The sequence below is a fragment of the Lissotriton helveticus genome, chromosome 1_1 (genome assembly GCF_964261635.1).
Source record: "Lissotriton helveticus chromosome 1_1, aLisHel1.1, whole genome shotgun sequence".
Classification (NCBI taxonomy): Eukaryota; Metazoa; Chordata; class Amphibia; order Caudata; family Salamandridae; genus Lissotriton; species Lissotriton helveticus.
In genome coordinates, this window is record NC_136057.1 from 6,274,773 (window position 1) to 6,295,750 (window position 20,978).

A 20,978-nucleotide genomic window follows, 5' to 3' on the forward strand; every position below is an offset into this window, starting at 1 on the left:
TTTGTTTGAAATAAAAGAGGGTGTGTGTCATGAATATGTCAGCAGCTCATGCAGCACCCTGCTTTTGCCAGAATGCCAGTGTCGATGTGGTGGAGGTTCGTCACTGGTGGCTGACCCTTGTACGAGTGGGGAAGCTAAGAACTTAGGGGCATATTATCAAGGGGGTTTATCACCGCTTTTTTGGCTTTAAAAGCCAAGAAAGCGGAGATAAAATTATCTCCCTATTACCTAGCTGTCGCTAACACCAGTTAGCGACAGCTAGTAGGAGATAGCGACCATCTTGGGCCCCGCTTTGCATGTCAGTGATATTTATCACTAATGATATGCAAAGTGGGCGTGCCAAGATGTTAGCGACTGGAAACAGTCGCTAACATCGCTATCTCCTATTACCAACTTTTGCTAACACCTGCCCTGAGCAGTTCTTAGCCATGTTATCCAATGGGAGGTGGATAACATGGCTAAGAGCATTAGCTCAGTAATGCATAAATATCGCTGACTTTTCAGCGATATTCATGCATTGCGGCCGTTTTTTATCGCATTTGCGATAAACCTTGGTAATACCAAGGTTTATCTGCGATAAAAATCGCCGCAGCTTAGCGGTAAAATTTTGTCTCTAACCAAGCAATAGCGATAATTATCGCTATTGATTGGTAATATGCCCCTCAGAGGGCATATCATCTAGAACAGGCGATAAAATGATTGCCGCATTATCAGCAGGAAACTGCCGCTAAAAACGGCGATAATGGGCTTGATAATAGGCCCTTGTGAATTCCCATAGCAGCCCGTGTTCTGGTGTTAACCTGGGCTGCTATGGGAATTCACAAGGACATATTATCAAGCCCATTATCGCCGCTTTAGCGGCAGTTTCCTGCCGTTAAAGCGGCTCATAGAAATGAATGGGAAAGCATTCCTTAATTGCGAATTCGCAAATTGCAAATTCGCAATTAAGGAATATAAAAAAATCGGCAAAAAAATTCAATTTTCTTGATACATACCAATTAGCGGTTCTGAAATAGCGATTTCTTAAAAATCGCTATTACAGAATCGCTACTTGGTACTTTGATACATATGGCCCATAGTCATTTTTAGTAATTTATTGTCTTTGTTTGCCTATCCTTTCAAGCCTCTATTTTGACAGTTGGATTGTATTGATTTAATTATATAATTCTTGTTATATTCTTTGAATATTGATTTTGTGTAAATTTCCATACCAAACAAATTGTATTTCAGGAAGGTCTATTTGTCCCCTAGGCCTTCCAATGAAAATTGTAGTCCTTCGCCTTGTGTAGAACTAAGCGTTTTCAATTGAGCTTGAATGACTGGATCCCTTAGGATCAGGACGAATGAGATTGAGTGAATGAGGAACATGTGTTGTTTTGAGTGTTTGAATGACTGTGTTGTGGGGTTGTGTATCTTTGCTCTAAATGCTTCTTTTGTGATATTGCATTTATTGAAATCTATCTCTGTATATACATGAATATTGATTAAATATTACTTATGGATATGTTCCAAAATTTTGTTTATTGATTGTTCTTTCCAGGATGGAGACTGAATCCTTGGTGACTTTATTAGCACTCTTTTGATTTATTTTGGGTGGAGGCATTTCTGTGTCTTGTAATGGGACGGAAAAGTCTTGTTCTTATTACTGTTATTAGGTGGTGTCCACCATGGTGTTACATTTTTGGGCACTAATCGCGGGAATACTGGAGATGTCTGCAGTTTGCACCAACTTCTGAATAGTGTGTTAGATTTATCTCAACAGTAGGCGTTCCCGTGAAAAAAGACACGAGGTGCACCTTTGAGATTTATTCTAAATACTAAAATCCTGCATTGAATTGCACTGAGGTAGCGGCTGCACTTACAGCGTACACACAAAATCAATGAAGAAATCTCATTGTATTCATATTGATTGGGAATAGTGCGACGAGTGCTGGATCTTGACGGGATACACTGCCCAGTTCATTTATTGTTATGCATACGAAAAAATCACATCACAACTTTCATAACAACTGCAATGCAAAACAAATTCTGGCGATAAGCCATGTTAGCACCAGGGATTTTACACCTGCTTTCTGCTGGTGTTAAGCAGGACGACTACCTGCAGCATGACAGTGGAACACAGCCAAGAGCCACATCGGAACAACCACAGGTGCCATAGAGTCAATAAGCTTGATACAGGGATACCCATGAGAGCCACAAGACTCATCGCAACAACCCCAGGACCACCAACGCCCCCCAAACCAGCATCTGAGCAAGTGTGTCGCAGTGGTCATTGTGTTAGCATGATAGGCACGGGCCCTGCAACATCACAGTCTGCTGTCTTGTCACCTCACTGTTGGCAGTGACCCTGAACATGTAGCTACGCACACATCCTCCTGCATGCACAACCGGCGTGTGCTGGTCCGGCGTACACAGATCAGCGCTGGGGTGTGTCTATCCGGCAAGGTGAACAGGGTGTCTCGGACATGTCTGTGTGCAGGAAGTGCGGTAAGTGTGTCTCTGTGTTCTGGTGTGGCCTGCCACGAGGGCCACAGCAGTCGATGTTGTAAAGTGGCATGCACCACCTCCAAACGGCACTGTCATGGTGTAGTTGGAATGCCGCATGACATGCGCGAATACTCATTACAATGGTGTGCCGTACGAGTGCACAGGACTCACCAGTGAACCGTACAAAAGTGTGGGGGCTCGTGGGACTGCAACACACCAAACAGGGGCAGTGCCCCTTCCCCACCTAAATGTAAATGTAAATGTATTTGACTTATATAGCGCACGATCACCCGAAGGTCTCAAGGCGCTTGCTTAGGCAACCCGTCCTGGTATTCCCCTGTGAGATACCCCGGCAGGGTATCCACAAGGTGAAAGCCAGGCATCCCGCCACGAGGGGCCATAGTGGAGATTAAGCAAGCTATCGCCCAGAGTCGCAGAGTGTGACCCCGTGAGTCGAGTAGGCACCGGAGCGAGAATTGTCGAGTCCGTGGAGTTTTGAGCCCGAGACCCGCCGAGGCGGGGAATCGAACCCTGGTCCACGGCCGATCTCAGCTTCCGGGTCTGCCGCCTCTAACCACTGAGCCACGCTTCTCCACGATACAATACCATAGAAACAAACTCCAATGCAGGGCAGAGACCCACCCACTCTATCCGACCAATATTACAGGGGAATCACATTCCGTGCAGAACAGTGACCTCACAGCAATGGACAGTGTTTCCCCTAAAGGACAGCCCCCTCAATAACATATTCAGGATACAGCCCGACCCCTCTCTGTACCCTTGTCCCTACCAGTGACCACTGCTCAACTGCTGAGGGGCTCCTCCCATCTTGTCACCGACCGGATCCGCAGCGCCCCTGCATTCCGGCCTCCGTCTCTGAATCCAGGATTGAAGTAGGGCCGCAGAGTGGGGGAGAAGGGGGCCCCGGAGAAGGAGAAGAGAGGAGATCCGTCATCCGCATTGTATATCGAGAGCCTGCCCGCCTCATAGTCCAGGAAGAGACCCACAGCCCTGGGAGGCACACGGGGGGTCAGGAGGGTGGGGGGGGAGGTGAGAGCTTTGTATTCACCCTCTCTGAGCCACACTGTCCAGTATCCATCCTCAGGCGCTAGTCTGCCCCACCCATTCCTGCTCGCAGCCTCATCACACACCCCCAGGGTCCAGCGCGTCTTGTCCCCCACCTCCACCTCCCAGTAATGCCTCCCAGAGCTCAGCCCCTCTCTAGCAAGGACCGCGTTGTAGAAAGTGAATCTCTGGGGCGTGTCGGGCAGATCCTGTGCTTTGTTTCCGTCTCTCACGCTTCTTTCGTCCTCAAACAGGAGGAGCCATCGATGAGAGGTGTCCGGATCCAAGGTCACCGCAGCTGTAACAGAGAGAAGCAGAGGTCAGAGGTCATCAACCAATCACAGCAGAGATCATTACTTTTTATTTCAACTTCTTACTAAAGCATCTAAATTAATAAACAAACATTGTCAAATCCTGACTTTCTGCCCTCCTCCTGTCCCACACAGATGAGGTACCCAGGCCAGGTGTGAAACCAGTGCCATACCTGGAAGGAAGGTCTTTTTATACCTGTGCGGCCTCCTCTCCGCGCCTCCCTGTCCCTCTGACCCTCACCAGTGCCCTCTGCAGGGCCTCACCCCTCGCCTTGTCCCCATTTGTATTTGACCCTTGACCTCACCTCTCACCTTCTCCCTCTGTTCCCCTATTTGTTACCCTCACCAGAGCCGTCTGCAGGGCCACACCCCTCGCCTTGTCCCCATTTGTCTTTGACCCTTGACCTCACCTCTCACCTTCTCCCTCTGTTCCCCTATTTGTTACCCTCACCAGAGCCGTCTGCAGGGCCACAACCCTCTCCTCTTGCCTCGTCCCCTTCTCTCTGACCCTTGGTCTCACCCTCAGCTCAGTTGTGTCCTTGTGTTTCCATCACTCCCTCTCCCTTCCTTCCTCCTGGAGTCTGATGGATGCGTGAGTGCCTTATTCGTTGGGCGGAAGCTCTGTGAAGGGGGGTTTTGGGTGCTCAGCTCCCTCTTCGAGTTCAGGGCAGGACTGGCCGTAGTGGGCATCGGGCATTTCTCCGAGAGGCTGGAAGGGTGCGGGCTGGTTTTGCAGCGGTACGGGCCATTTTTAGGTCGAGCCTACGCAGCGCATTAGCTGCGCTGTTAAGCATGCTGTAATATATACCGCGGCTTGAAGCCCCTCCTCTTTCTTTAATTGGTTCACGTCCCTGCCTTTCAGAAATGCATGCTTCTGTCTGATTGGAACGTCTAATTCCTCCCGCCTTTTGTTGCTTTCGCTCCTCCCAGCGGACTGCCCCTGGGTGATGGCCGCCTTTACGTATCTGCTGTAAGCCTTGGGTGTAAACGTCAGGCACTGAGCACTTCACAATCACGGCATGGGTGGAGGAAAAATGCAGCATTAATGGCAGCTCCGAGGCTGCCACCCGTGCAGATGTTTTGTGAATGCATTGTGCCCCCTGCAAACTGTGTCTGCGTGCGTTATTCATCGAAGAAGGTTTTGTTTTAGAGGATATATTTAACATATTTAACAACTGCTGCTACTGCAAAAAAAAAACGCTATGCTGTTCGCTGTTACGTAGTTTTGGCAACTTCTGTGGTGCGGGCACTTATAGCAATGTAAGATCTATAGGGGGCACGAGAGGACAAAATCCGGATTCAAACAAAGAATGCTTTTATCAACACTACATATGGCATGTTTACAATAGGCATGGGAATTAATTACTTTCTCGAGCTGTTTAAGGTACAGTATTTAATCTCTATTCCACACAAGTCACTGGAATAAAGACAACAATCTTTACTCTCAGGCCAATTTTATCTTTATTGGACTGTCGGTGTCTGTTTTCAGGAGAAGTGCATTTAAAAGGCTCACATCAACCCAGACTCTTTGTTTATTTGATAAAAGGTATCCGTGCCTTGTAAGCAGCTTTTCTGGTACAGCTACCGTAAAGGCACCTTGGCACTTTCAGATGTTTTTCCATCGATAAACAGTTGTGGTTATTTACAAATAGGCCCACATGCATCAAGCATTTTTGGAGTCGCAAACGGTGCGATTCCTTAAAATCGGCCGTTTGCGATTCCAAAAGTGCTGTTTGGGATGCATCATGCTATTTTAGAAATCGTAACTTTTTTGCAGTTTCTAAAATTGCGATAGCATATAAGAAATCGCAATTTTGCGATTTCTTAATGCATCATTTCAAAAAAATGTGCAATTTTTCAAATTGGAAGTGCAAATTACCACGAAGTTCAACCTCGTGGTAATTTGCGAAATTGTTTAAAAATGCACAAAAATGCATTTTTGAAACTGTTAAGTTACAGACACACATGTCCTTAGGACATGTGTGTATGTAACTTATACTGAAAAGTACATTTCATGGGTGCAGGGGGGGTCATTTGGACCCCCCTCTCCACCCTTGAAATGCATTGATGAATTGCGATTTCAAATTGCGAATTCGCAATTCCCATTCATTCCTATGGGCATTTTGGCACATAGGAATGAATGGGAATTGCGAATTCGGAATTGAAAATTCGCATTTTTAATGCGATTCGGTAAAAATAGCGATTTTTACCGAATTGCAAAAAAAATGCAAAAATATTCATGCATAGGCTTTTGCGATTTCTAAATTGCAAATCGCTACTTTTCGCAATTTAGAAATCGCAAAAGCCGATATTGATGCATGTGGGCCATACTTTCTTATTACTAATTTTGTTTCTTACATAACTAAAGTTTTTGGTGTTGCGAAGGCTTTTGCATTTTATCTTCCAGCCGCACATTAGTTATCCGTTTTTAATTAGGTCGAGCCGAGAGGCAGCGCGATGCGCTGCTCTGGAACACTTGCTGTACTTGAGTATTGAATAGATGCCCCGCCCACTCCGCCCATATTTGTCATTGGCTTGTGTCATTGTCCATCATAAATGCTGGCTTCTGATTCGTAAATAGGCTTGTTAGTCCCTCCTTAGTACCGCCTTGTCTTAATTTGTACCCTCCCATGGCGACTGGCCGTTTTACTTCGGTTGTTACACTGTACGTGTTATTTAGTCTGCAACACTCTTTTCTTTAATGAGTTTCTCTTAGTGCAGGCCCGCGTGCTCTGCTTCAGCTGTCCCTGCCAGTGCAGCCACCCCCTTCGTTTCCGTGTGCTTCAAGGCTCGGGCCGCCACTCACAGGAAGTAGCCGAGGCTGGAGCGCAGAGTACCTCTCAGGCAAGTGCACACCCCAACCCGTTATCTCATTCACCATGTCTGTGTTCATTCCCCTCCTCAGCACGCACTATAGCACATACATGTCCCACACTAAAAGTGCACCCACACCGCATGGTGGATGGGCATGGCTTTTTTGTATGTGTATTAAAAATCTTTTTCTCAAGGGGGCACTCACAGGACGGGCTGCGCAGATCCCCAAGTCGTTTTTTCAAAACTTTTATTCATGGCGACCGCGCGTCTTGTTTTACTTTGTACGCACGTTATGGCTGCTCTGCCTGCCTTTCCTTGCTTTAACTCCCCCTCCCCTTCCCTCCACCACCACCAGCGAGGACACGTCTAGGACATCCGCTAAAACATCATGGGATGAGGGCGGCAGCAGCGCAAGCTCTTCCCGATGTCTTTCACAGGAATAGCGGGGCTATCTGCCTGCTCTGCGGAAGATGCAGCAATTGGTCAGGTATGTTGTGCTCTCTTTGAGTGTTCGAAGTCTGCCGGGACGGGACGGCATGGGGTGAGTGAAGTGATTGAGGGTGTGCGCGGAGCTGCTAGTTTTTATTGTGAGAGGATAGAGCCATGGCTGCAGTGTCACAACATCTATCAGGCCAGGCACAGGCCACTTTTGACGAGTTTTCCCACCCAGCGCAATGGAAAGATTCCTCTTGCTTTTTTACCAAAATTTGCATTATTACCCAGCTGGTTTGGCCTCGTTATCCACCACGTAAAGATGAAAAGCAGTATCAACCGCAGCGCTGTAGCAGTGGCATCAGCCCACTAAGTTGCCCCTACAGAGCTTAACAGCCCTCCCAACAACACAGTAGAGTGTAACGGGGCTCTACACTATTCTTGCAAATCCCTTTCCTCAAACAGTGTGTTTCTGAGCACAGCGGCCCGCCCTCCGTACTCCCGTGTCGCAGCTGCACTGGGGATTTGTTACAAGGGGTAGCTGAAAAGAAAGATTGGGAGGAGGGGCGGCTCTCACCCTCCCGTGAACCAGTTTCAAAGTTGCTAGATCTTGTGAAGGAGCAATGGGGGAGGGGAAGCAAAGGCCTGGAGGGAAAGGAGGAGGGTGACGCAGGTTACTTACCATCAAAGTTTGGTCAAGGCCTTTGCTAGCCTAAACGCAGCGGTGTCTTTTAAATATTTCTATCATGTTTTATGCATGACTAATATGCCCGTTGTCAGTGTAAAGCAGGGACAAAAGGTAGACCAGTGTGGGGAAGAGGCCATACATCTAGTAGAAAAGGTAAGGGATAATGTGGAGGGGTGAGCGGTGCTGCGATTCAAATCCAAGAACGTGATCCAAATAGCTTAAAATTTAATTATGAAGTGTCTCTTATGAACAAGGCTTTCTCTAAGTGGTCTCATGCAAACCTCGCGCCTTGTGCCCTGTGTAATAGTACAAGGGTTGGTGAGCTGAGCCCTAGGTGTGCACAAGGTACCGTGTCTACGGGCTCGCTACAGGCATTTCTCAGTGCCGTGGAAAGAGAGAAAGGAAGAACAATGCTGCAGAGAGAGGAGAGCAGGAAATTGTGGACAGCTTAGGGTGGTCTTAAGGACATAAAAGGATGGTGATTTTTGTAGTGCTACTGGTGACATTAGTGCCTACCTGCCTCAGCCCAACCGTCTCAGGCCTCAGACCTGGCTGGCCAAAAACCATCTGAAACTAAACACACTCAAACCCGAATTCCTTTTAATCGCCCCCCCCCCCCTCCAGCCGATCAACAATCATCCTCGATTGGCTGAAACACTTGACAGCACTCAACGGTCAACCTCTCATTATTGAGTCAGCAAGATCGCTGCGAGTAGTTCTTGATAGTAAACTAAATATGCAGAAACACATCAGCGCCTCCAAAAAAGGAGCATATTTACAGAAACTCAAACCCTTCCTGCCCGCAAATGACTTCAAGCAGGCAGCTCAAGCGCTGGTAATCCCTAGAGAGGACTATGGGAGTATCGCCCTCTGCGGCCTTCCCAGATCGACGACGGCCCCTCTAAGAGCTTCAATCAATTCAGCGGCGAGACTCATCACCGGCTCCAAAAGAAACTGTCACATTTCCCCTGACCTTTGTGCCCTCAACTGGCTACCTTTTGAGGGGAGAATCCACTTGAAAATCGCCTGCGTGACACACAGAGCATTGCATCACAATACACCTAGTTACCTCGCTGACAAACTGGTGCTCTCTTGTGGTAACAGATCCACCAGGAGCTCAAATAACCTGTTACTGAAACCACAACATTTTGCTAAAAAGAAAACTTATAACCGGACCTTCTCAGGGATGTCTCCCAGGATTTGGAATGCCTTGCCCCCAGAAACAAGATGGAACCCTTCCACGGCATTCGTCAAAAAAGAAGTGAAATCTATTCTCATGGCCAAATTCACCTGAACTATTGGTATATCCGTATATATATTTGTTAATTTTTTATTAGATTACTATTATTGTCTTTATTTTACACTATATTTTTGTTATGCGTGTGTCGATTATTCACATTTGCCTGTAAAGTGCTCTGATACCCGCTAGGGTCTTGATCGCACTGTATAAAACTTTTAAAATAAATTAATACAAATAAATAAACTGTCCTTCCAGATGCACAGGTCAGGCTTGAGGGTGATTGTGCCGCAGCTCTGCCAGCCTTTAAAGGTAGCACCGCCCTAACATGCCTGACACTTGCCTAACCCTGTTGTCAGTTTAAAGATCCATCTGACACGTGACGTGTATTAGTCTGCTCCAGCACTACCACTCTTTCAGAAGCACATAAATTATGTATTAGTGACGCTGCTCCAGCCTTTCAGAGTCACATATCTGTTGTGTCTCTGTAGCGCTGCTAAACCAGCCTATCACAGATGAGAGCTTTTATGTGACTGGAATATGCTCAGGTTCTAATGACCTTTCATAAGTTGAACCTCACGAGACACCACAGAGGCTTAACATGCGCGAGCCTGCTATAGCATGACAGGCCTTTCTGAGATATCAGCCTGCCTCATGACTAGGTCATCTCCATTGCTCAATATAGCCTCTACCTCCATTCTCTCAGTCATCCAAACCCCATTCTAGTACTATGATCCCCAAAATAACCGTTTCTGGACTCTCACCTATTGCTCACGCTATACCTCCCTCAATATATCCTCTACCTCCACCCTCTTAATCATCCCAAACCCCATTCTACTACAATGATCCCCAAAATAACCCTTTCTAGACTCCTGCCTCATCTACCCCTCCTTGCATCATCTCATACCTCTTTTACTATTCAGATGTCCCAAATAAGCCGTTCTAAGCCTTTCCCTCTGACTCTACCCCCTCCACCTCCGTTACTCATCCCAAACCCCTTCCCACTGCCATATACTAAAAAAAAAACTTTCTAGACCATTCCCTCTTCTATCCTTCCACTATTCATTTTTAATCCAAATAACAGACTAACATGTCCACCACTCAACGAGTGACCTCTGACCCTGCTCCCAGGCAGGTCGCTCCCCACGCTGCTGCACGGCTCTGCCTGCATTGTTTTTGCCTAATCTTGTATTTTTCTCCTGTGCCTGTACTTGTTTTCTTGCCCAGACTTGTTATTATTCCCCGTGCCTGTACTTGCTTTCTTGCCCAGACTTGTTTTATTCCCCTGTGCCTGTACTTGCTTTCTTGCCCAGACTTGTTTTATTCCCCTGAGCCTGTACTTGCTTTCTTGCCCAGACTTGTTTTTATTCCCCGTGCCTGTACTTGCTTTCTTGCCCAGACTTGTTTTATTCCCCATGCCTGTACTTGCTTTCTTGCCCAGACTTGTTTTTATTCCCCTGTGCCTGTACTTGCTTTCTTGCCCAGACTTGTTTTTATTCCCCGTGCCTGTACTTGCTTTCTTGCCCAGACTTGTTTTATTCCCCATGCCTGTACTTGCTTTCTTGCCCAGACTTGTTTTTATTCCCCATGCCTGTACTTGCTTTCTTGCCCAGACTTGTTTTTATTCCCCTGTGCCTGTACTTGCTTTCTTGCACAGACTTGTTTTTATTCCCTGTGCCTGTACTTGCTTTCTTGCCCAGACTTGTTTTTATTCCTCTGTGCCTGGACTTGTTTTCTTGCGACAGCGCTACAATGCCAGAACCTTCCACGCACTCAACACGGGACAATCACACACCTGCTTCCGGGCCGCCCCGAAGCGCACACACAGAACTTTCACCTGCCGGAACTGCAGCTTCACAAGCATTCGCCCCACCATGCTGCCGACCAGGAAAGAACTCAACCACCTCAGATGCATCCTTCTCAACACCCGCTCCGCCCACAAACATGCTGTTTAACTCTGGGACCTACTCGATTCAACCTCCCCAGACGTCGCCTTCCTGACGGAGACCTGACTGAATCCCGCCTCGGCTACAAGATCACCCGCAGGGACCGCACCAATGGAGCAGGAGGAGGAATCGCCATTGTCCACAGTTTCAGAGTCTCGACCAACACTGACGACACCTTCAGCACCGCCGAACGCATGCACTTCGAGATCCACACTGACCCCAACACCACCCTCAAAGGAACCCTCATCTACAAACCCGGGGAACCCGACCACAGTTCGGTGACTCCATCGCCGCCTTTATCAGCACACACGCCCTTGCCTCCACGGATTACATCCTCCTCGGGGACCTGAACTTCGACCTCGAGAACAACGACACCAACTCCACCACCCTGATTGACAACCTAGCTAACCTCGGACTCAGACAACTCGTCACAACGCCCACCCACTCTGCCAGTCACACGCTTGACCCCATCTTCTCCGCAAGCCCCACGTCTCCTTCAACCACACCACTGAACTCTACTGGACCGACTATCGCTGCATCCACTTCACCTACAAGAATCCCACCACGCACCACCGCACCCAACAGATGCCTCGATGCTGCTGGAGCAAAGTCACCAAAGACCATCTAACCACCACCCTCGCCCAGAGCCCACCTGCCAACCCCAACCTCATACAGTGGATCAACGACTGCGCCAACACCCTTGCCTCGATCAAGAAACCCTCCAACAGTCACACCAACAAGAAAGCCAGCTGGTTCACTGAAGACCTCCGGGCCTCCAAGCAAACCTGCTGAAAGCTGGAGAAGATCTGGCTCCGTGAACGAACACAGGACAGCCACGCAGCCCACAAGAACGCCACCCGCAGACACCATCACCTCATCAGATCCGCCAAAAGGGCCTCCTTCAAAAACCGCCTAGACAACAACGCGCACAACAGCAAAGAGCTCTTCAACATCGTGAAGGAACTCTCCAACCCCAGCTCCAACACCAACGACGTCCCACCCTCGCAAGACCTGTGCGACTCGCTGGCCACCTTCTTCCACCGCAAGATCGCAGACATCCACGACAGCTTCAAAGCCATGACTGCCCCTACAACCACTGAGACCTCCGTCCCCACAACCACCATCCACACCAACCACCTGCTCTCCTGGACCAACATCAACGACGACCACACCATCAAGATCGTGAACACCATCCACTCCGGATCTCCGTCAGACCCATGCCCACACCATATCTTCAACAAAGCCAGCACATCCATCTCACTGCATCTCCGGAAAGTCATCAACACCTCCTTCGAGACAGCAACCTTCCCGGAGAGCTGGAAGCACGCCGAGATCAATGCCTTACTCAAGAAACCCAATTCGGCCTCAAGATCTTTCTCCTTGCTCCCGTTCCCGGCAAAGGTCATCGAGAAGACAACTGGCCCGCTGCCTCGAGGAGAACAACATCCTTGACCCTTCCCAGTCCGGGTTCCGCAGCAAGCACAGCACCGAGACTGCCCTCATCGCCGCCACCGATGACATCAAGTCCCTGCTGGACAAGGGAGAAACGGCAGCCTTCATCCTCCTGGATCTGTCAGCCGCCTTCGACACGGTCTGCCACCACACACTACGAACACGCCTCCACAACGCCGGGATCCAATAGAAGGCCCCGGACTGGACCACCTCCTTCCTCTCCGGCAGAACACAGAGCGTCCGCCTTCCCCCCTTCTGCTCCGAAGCCACTGAGATCATCTGCGGCGTACCCCAGCGCTCATCCCTCAGCCCAACTCTGTTTTACATATACATGGCACCGCTCACCCACGTGGCCCATCTGCATGACCTCAACATCATCTCCTACGCCGATGACACCCAGCTAATCCTCTCCCTCACACCACCAAAACCAACTTTCACGAAGGAATGAAGGCCGTCGCTGAATGGATGAGGAACAGCCGTCTGAAGCTGAAATCGGACAAGACGGAGGTCCTCATCCTCGGATCCACCCCTTCGGCCTGGGACGACTCCTGGTGCCTGGTGGCCGACCGCACTGGGAACTGCTCCAACACCTACTGACCATGCACGCAACCTAGGGGTCATCCTCGACTCCACACTTTCCATGACTAAACAGGTCAACGCCGTCTCCTCCTCCTGCTTCAACACCCTCCGCATGCTCGGCAGGATCTACAAGTGGATTCCCACTGAAATGAGAAGAACGGTCACCCAGGCCCTCGTCAGCAGCAGGTTGGTCTATGGAAACGCCCTCTACGCAGAAGCCTCGGCCAAACTCCTGAAACTGCTCCAACGCATCGAGAACGCCTATGCACGCCTGATCCTCGACATCCCTCGCTGCAGCCACATCACACCCCACCTGAGAGACCTGCACTGGCTCCCGGTCAACAAGAGGATAACCTTCAAGCTCCATACCCACGCACGCAAGGCACTCCACAACACCGGACCAACGTACCTCAACAGACGACTCGGCTTCTACACCCCCACCCGCCAGCTCCGCTCTGCCGACCTCGCCACAATTCCGAAGAGCGACCTCCGGTGGCAGATCGTTCTCCCACCTCACCGCCAAGACCTGCAACAGCCTTCCCATCCACCTACAGCAGACCCAAGACCTGTTGACCTTCAGAAAACTCCTCAAGACCTGGCTTTTGGAGCAGTAGCAGCATTCCCCCCCCCCCTAGCGCCTTGAGACCCTCATGGGTGAGTAGTGCGCTTTATAAATGCTATGATTGATTGATTGATTGATTGAAATTAATTTCATATTTCATTATTCTAATTCCCCACTAATCCAGTTTAGGTTCCAGAGTAGCGTGCTACTCACCAAAAGGACTTCAACTCCTCAACATGGGTAGCAAGCAACATATAAATGCAAACCTTTCCCTGTTCCATCCCTCCACTATACTTTTCAATCCAAATAACAGACTAACATGTCCACCGCTCAAATTAATTTCATATTTCACCAGACTAATTCACAACTAATCCTTTTTTGGCACCAGAGTTGCGTGCTACTCACCTAAAAGTGCTTCAGCATCTCAACAGGGGTAGCAAGCACTATATAAATTCAAGCCTTTTACCTCTTCTATCCCTCCACTATCCTTCTTAATCGAAATAACAGACTAACATATCCACCGGTCAAATTAATTTCATATTTTACCATACTAATTCACCACTAATTCTTTATAGGTTCTGGAGTAGCGTGCTACTCGCCAAAAAAGCGCATTGACGCCTTGTCAGGGGTAGTAAGCGCTACATAAATGCAATTGCAATACAATGTGACCTATGGCCTCCCAGCGCTGTGATGCGCTTTAACTTTTACTACTTAACTTTTATATCGGCTGTGCGCCTCGCCAAACTCAACTTTACAGTGGTTTCCATGCACTAGGGCTCACGTCACTTATATGCCTATAAATCATGTCTCAGGAATCAGGATTACACCCCTCGCGCCTTGAGAGCCACGCCTCCTCCAAAGTGTACAGGATTGATCTGCTGTGTGATCTTCATCGATCTGGGCTGCACTCAAACTAGCAACTTTTACTTCCTGCTCACACATTTGATTTCCATTTTCATATTTAAACAAGCATTTGTAATGCAATAGGTCTCGCATTTGCGAGAGTTTACGCTATTGGTATTGTAAATGACAATGCCTCTTATTTATGTTTTAAAAACCAAAACATAAATAAAAGGCATTGTCATTTACGGGAAACAACCTTTACAACGCAACTTTTACAACGCACTACCATTACAAAGAAACTTTTACAACGCAAAAACTTTTACAACGCATACCATTACAACGCAGGTTTTTACAACGCAAGTACTTTTACAACGCATGCCATTACAACGTAAGTATTGGTAAGTATATAATTATATTTAAAATTTTATATGTTTTTTTTTTTTTAAGTTTTCAGTTTTTGGGTAAAGGGGTATTTTTAGGGTTCAGGGTCAGTTTTCAGTTTTTGGGTAAAGGGGTATTTTTAGGGTTCAGGGTCAGTTTTCAGTTTTTGGGTAAAGGGGTATTTTTAGGGTTCAGGGTCAGTTTTCAGTTTTTGGGTAAAGGGGTATTTTTAGGGTTCAGGGTCAGTTTTCAGTTTTTGGGTAAAGGGGTATTTTTAAGGTTCAGGGTCAGTTTTCAGTTTTTGGGTAAAGGGGTATTTTTAGGGTTCAGGGTCAGTTTTCAGTTTTTGGGTAAAGGGGTATTTTTAGGGTTCAGGGTCAGTTTTCAGTTTTTGGGTAAATGGGTATTTTTAGGGTTCAGGGTCAGTTTTCAGTTTTTGGATAAAGGGGTATTTTTAGGGTTCAGGGTCAGTTTGGGGTTTTTGGGGTACAGGGGTATTTTTAGGGTTCAGGGACAGTTTTGGGTTTTTGAGGTACAGGGGTATTTTTAGGGTTCAGGGACAGTTTTGGGTTTTTGGGGCACAGGGGTATTTTTAGGGTTCTGGGTTAATTTGAGTTTTTTTGGGGTACAGGGTAAAAAAAAAAAAATTAATTAAATTAAATTAAATTAAATTATATTAATTACAATTAATTTAAAATAAAAAAAATATTATATACTTACCAATACTTACGTTGTAATGGTATGCGTTGTAAAGGTATTTGCGTTGTAAAAACATGCGTTGTAATGGTATGCGTTGTAAAAGTTTTTGCGTTGTAAAAAATTCGTTGTAACGGTATGCGTTGTAAAAGTATGCGTTGTAAAGTCATACATCCGTCATTTACACCTGCAGGGTTTTATAAGAAATTAAAGCATTCTATGGTAGTAAATATTTAACTAAAGAATAAACACAGTTAGTGTTTAAAGCTTGGATCACCCAAGATGGCAACCTGCCAGACCCTTGCTAAAGAAACTCCACTGGCTCCCCATCCCCCAACGTACAGCATTCAAGACGGCCTGTATCATCTTCAAGTCCCTCCACGGCTGGAGCCCCAAATCTATCAAACGCCTCCGACCTAGGTACACCCTAGCCTGCAACCTTCGATCCGCCAACCTTCAACTACTGGCCACCCCCTCTTTTAAGCTACAATGCAAGGGTGGCCGCAGGTTCGCGGTTTTAGCCCCCAGACTTTGAAACTCCCTTCCGCTAGTGATCCGATCTTGTACCAACCTCCTGAGCTTTAGGAAAATGCTCAAAACATGGCTGTTTACACAGGCCCACGCCAAACACCTCCAATGGTCACAGCACACGCTACAACCAGTGTCATGAAACCTCCCGGTGAACGTGCGCTATACAAGAAATTGATAACATAACATAACAAGAACCAATCAGACTGCAAGCTTCCTTCCCTCCCCTTCTACTACAGATCGTAAGGGGCTCACACCATAAGCGTCCTAAGTAATGCACAGGTCAAAATTGATAGAGCACTTACATCACTCTAAGGGGCATATTATCAAGGGGGTTTATCTCCGCTTTTTTGGCTTTAAAAGCCAAGAAAGCGGAGATACAATTATCTCCCTATTACCTAGCTGTCGCTAACACCAGTTAGCGACAGCTAGTAGGAGATAGCGACCATCTTGGGCCCCACTTTGCATGTCAGTGATATTTATCACTAATGACATGCAAAGTGGGCGTGCCAAGATGTTAGCGACTGGAAACAGTCGCTAACATCGCTATCTCCTATTACCAACCTTTGGAAATTTTTGCGCTAAGCGCGAATATCTCCAAAAGCTAACACCTGCCCTGAGCAGTTCTTAGCAATGTTATCCAATGGGAGGTGGATAACATGGCTAGGAGCATTAGCTCGTTAATGCATGAATATCGCTGACTTTTCAGCGATATTCATGCATTGCGGCAGTTTTTTATCGCATTTGCGATAAACCTTGGTAATACCAAGGTTTATCTGCGATAAAAATCGCCGCAGCACAGCTGTAAATTTTTGTCTCTAACCGAGTAATAGCGATAATTATCGCTATTGCTTGGTAATATGCCCCTAAGTTTTATGGTTGCATTATACTCATGGTTTAAATGCACTCTAATGTATTCTTATGGTTTGCAGTGTTTTACGGTTATTAAGATGCATTTAACAAACATTATCTTTACATTGAGAAATGTAGTGTGCACAGTGAAGTAGGATTTTATATGTATTAGAGACAATCATAATTCCTTTATGTATAATGTGTAGGATGAAATTATATTAAAAAGGAAGGGGTCCCTAGTGACAAGGACAATATGGAATACGTCCAATTACTATGTTAACTATTAGGGGTGTGTGTGTTATCAAAAACAGCAAACCATCAAGTGGGCGAGGGAGGCAAAGGCACAATATGGTCTGTTTACAAATACAATAAAGTAGGTGGATTTTTCTTATATACACCTCAGGAATGGAGAAGACACAGTAGAATTGCATAGAATATCAGTAGTATTGACTAACTAAAAATAACAATCATCACAATAAGTTGTTCAGTAAAAAACTCTGTTTAGGTTTTATTTATATAAAAAGTTAATTATGCATAATCATAACATTAAAAAACATTAAAAACAATATATCATTTTATACAATAGGATAAAAAGTTACAGTGAAAACAAAGAATCAAACAAAGTCGACGCGTTTCGGTTTTCTGATTATCACACCTTCCTCAGGACTGATTCTTATTCCAGGTGGAGATATCACAACTGGAAAATACTATTATTAAAAGAGACTTCCTGCGGGTTCTTTTTGATGATAGACCCTTCACGAGTTGTCCTTTTACAATTTAGCAAACTCTGTTGTCTCTTTCCAATGCGGAAATTAAGTTCGTTGTTTTATGTACAACAAATGGTCACATCAGTAAATATCTGTGACTCAGATGTGACCTTCACTGTATTTGTCTGCCAGGAGGAGCCACCGTTTTTGTAACTTGCTGTCAGTAAGATATCACTTTGGGATCTGTATAAGGATCTATTACTGGCGTCCTCATCCGCTTTCAATTCGGTCAGATCGTTGTGGAAACTGGGCTGATATCATCAGTTTCTTGTTACCCTCCTAGTTTTGCGCGCCCTCCCTGCTCCTGTTTTCCTGGCAGTTCGTCACCTTCCGCTTTCTTCGAACTTCGAGCCCATCTCTGTTCGACATAGTTCGAAGAAAGCGGAAGGTGACGAACTGCCAGGAAAACAGGAGCAGGGAGGCCGAGCAAAACTAAGAGGGTAACAAGAAACTGATGATATCAGCCCAGTTTCCACAACGATCTGACCGAATTGAAAGCGGATCAGGACGCCAGTAATAGATCCTTATATAGATCCCAAAGGGATATCTTACTGACAGCAAGTTACAAAAACGGTGGCTCCTCCTGGCAGACAAATACAGTGAAGGTCACATCTGAGTCACAGATATTTACTGATGTGACCATTTGTTGTACATAAAACAACGAACTTAATTTCCGCATTGGAAAGAGACAACAGAGTTTGCTAAATTGTAAAAGGACAACTCGTGAAGGGTCTATCATCAAAAAGAACCCGCAGGAAGTCTCTTTTAATAATAGTATTTTCCAGTTGTGATATCTCCACCTGGAATAAGAATCAGTCCTGAGGAAGGTGTGATAATCAGAAAACCGAAACGCGTCGACTTTGTTTGATTCTTTGTTTTCACTGTAACTTTGTATCCTATTGTATAAAATTATATATTGTTTTTAATGTTTTTTAATGTTATGATTATGCATAATGAACTTTTTATATAAATAAAACCTAAACAGAGTTTTTTTACTGAACAACTTATTGTGATGATTGTTATTTTTAGTTAGTCAATACTACTGATATTCTATGCAATTCTACTGTGTCTTCTCCATTCCTGAGGTGTATGTAAGAAAAATCCACCTACTTTATTGTATTTGTAAACAGACCATATTGTGCCTTTGCCTCCCTCGCCCACTTGATGGTATGCTGTTTTTGATAACACACACACCCCTAATAGTTAAGATAGTAATTGGACGTATTCCATATTGTCCTTGTCACTAGGGACCCCCTCCTTTTTAATAAACTTTTTCCCCCCAGTCCCTGACAAGCCTGTGTGGGGCCCTCCTTTTCTTTTCTAAATAGGATGAAATTATATACGTACAAATGTAATGTAATCATGTTTAGTTTTAATTGCCTAAATAAAAGGCCCAATTGTAAGTTGTTGTTGATTAAATGAATCCCATTTGTATTTGAAGATAGTGTGTTCTCATCCTACTGCAGGTGCAGAAATTTGGTCTTGTTAATTTTAGATTTAAGGAGATACCAGGAATGTCTTTGAAGAGGTTGGAAGGCGAAAAGGGAGGACTCCTTTCGTGTCTGGCATGACTGGGAACTAAGGTCCCCGAAAACAACTAAAGAAGATTCAATTAAGCTATTGGAAAGTTACTAAAATGACACAATAGAAAAAGTTCACCAGTGACGCATTGGTGGGCTGAACTCTGTGTTTTTGTATGATGCGCAGGGGCAGTTTGAGGGAAACTTCTGCTGATTCTCGGAGGAGAAGAGGCATCTTGTAAATGTAAATGTGGGTGTACTTGTAAAGCGCACTACGACTCCAAGGAGTATCTAGGCGCTGAAGACCACTGGGGAACCCGTCCTGGTTTTCCCTGTGAGATGGTCCCTTTCTGGGTATCTCCAGGGTGAAACCAGGCATCCCCGGCGTCTGTGGGGGGCTGTTGTAGAGATGAGGCAAGCTTAATGCCCAGAGTTGCCGAGTGTGTTCCCTGGTTAGAGTAGGCACCGAGGCGAGAATTATCGAGTCTGTTTTGACCCTGGTCCACAACCCTGCCGCGTCGGGAATTGAACCCTGGTCCCGGGCCGTTCTCTGCTTACGGGTCTGCCGCCTCTAACCAGTGAGCCACACCACTCCATCTTAGAGCGAGCTTCATAGCCTTAAGCTAATAGACCCATTTGACGTGAGTACTTCTTAGGAAGTCAGCACATGCTGACACCTTTGGGAAATGATAAAAGAGAAATAGGTATTGTATTATATTGTAATTGCATTTATATTGCGCTTACTACCCCTGACGAGGCGTCAAAGTGCTTTTTCGGCGGGTAGCACGCTACTCCGTAACCCATAGAGGATTAGTGTTGAATTAGTATAGTGAACCATGCAAGTACATTCTAAGTGGTGGATAGGTTAGTCAGTTATTTGGATTTGGAATGATAGCAGAAGGATAGAGGAGGAAAAAGGTTTGTATTTATATAGCGCTTGTTACGCCTAAAAGGGTGTTGACGCACGCTATTCAGGAAGCCCATAAAGGATTTGTGGTGAATTAAAATGGTGAAATATGAAGTAATTTCAGCGGTGGATATTAGTCAGTTATTTGGAGTGAGAAGGACAGTGGAGGGATAAAAGGGGAAGAAAGGTTTGCATTCATACAGCACTTGTTACCCCTGATGGGTGTTGAAGCACTTTTCTGACGAGTAGCACGCCACTCCGGAACCCATGAAGGATTATTGTTGAAAATTAGTAAAGCGAAATATGAAGTAATTTGAGGAATGGATATGTTATTCAGTTATTTGGGTAGAGAAGGGTAGGTGTCGGGATAGAAGAGGGAAAGAGGTTTGTATTTATATAGAGCTTGCTACCCGAAGCGCAAGTAGCACGCTACTCTGGAACCCATCAGGATTAGTGTTGAATTAGTATGAGGAAACATGAAAGTAATTTTATTGGTGGATATTTGGATTGAGAAGGGTTGGGGAGGGGTAGAAAAGAGGGAAGAGTTTAGAAAGGTTTGTTTTAGGGCATCGGTATAGTAAAAGGTGTCAGATGATGCAAGGAGAGGTAGAGTAGGAGAGAGTCTAGAAAGGGTTATTTTGGGGATCATAGTAGTGGTATGGGGTTTGGGATGAGAGAGTGGATGCAGAATATATATTGATAGATGTATAGGATGAGAGATAGGGTATTGTCATTTGTTAAGCGCACTACATACCCGCGAGGGTCTCTAGGTGCGGGGAGGAGGTAGTGCATTGGAAAGAATAGTAGAAAGAAGTTTGAGATGAGTCTGAAGGTTGGGCTAGAAGATATTTTGAGCGAAGTATAGGCTGAGAAATATGGTAGTGCATTGGAAATGCTAAATTAGAAGAAAG

General features: G+C 46.0%; 1 protein-coding gene across 3 annotated transcripts in view; it reads right to left on the reverse strand.

Annotated features, from left to right (window-relative positions):
• Nucleotides 1–1,930: 1,930 nt before the first annotated feature.
• The window catches only part of LOC144808036 (butyrophilin subfamily 1 member A1-like), a 193,333-nt gene continuing 174,285 nt past the window's right edge, over nt 1,931–20,978 (reverse strand). For 2 of the 3 annotated variants that reach the window (XM_078673613.1, XM_078673598.1), the window contains one exon: nt 1,931–3,850. In XM_078673613.1, coding sequence (XP_078529739.1) covers nt 3,291–3,850 — 560 coding nt within the window. In that variant the 3' untranslated portion in view covers nt 1,931–3,290. The remainder of the gene's footprint in view (nt 3,851–20,978) is intronic. The other variant, XR_013606715.1, reaches the window with a different exon arrangement.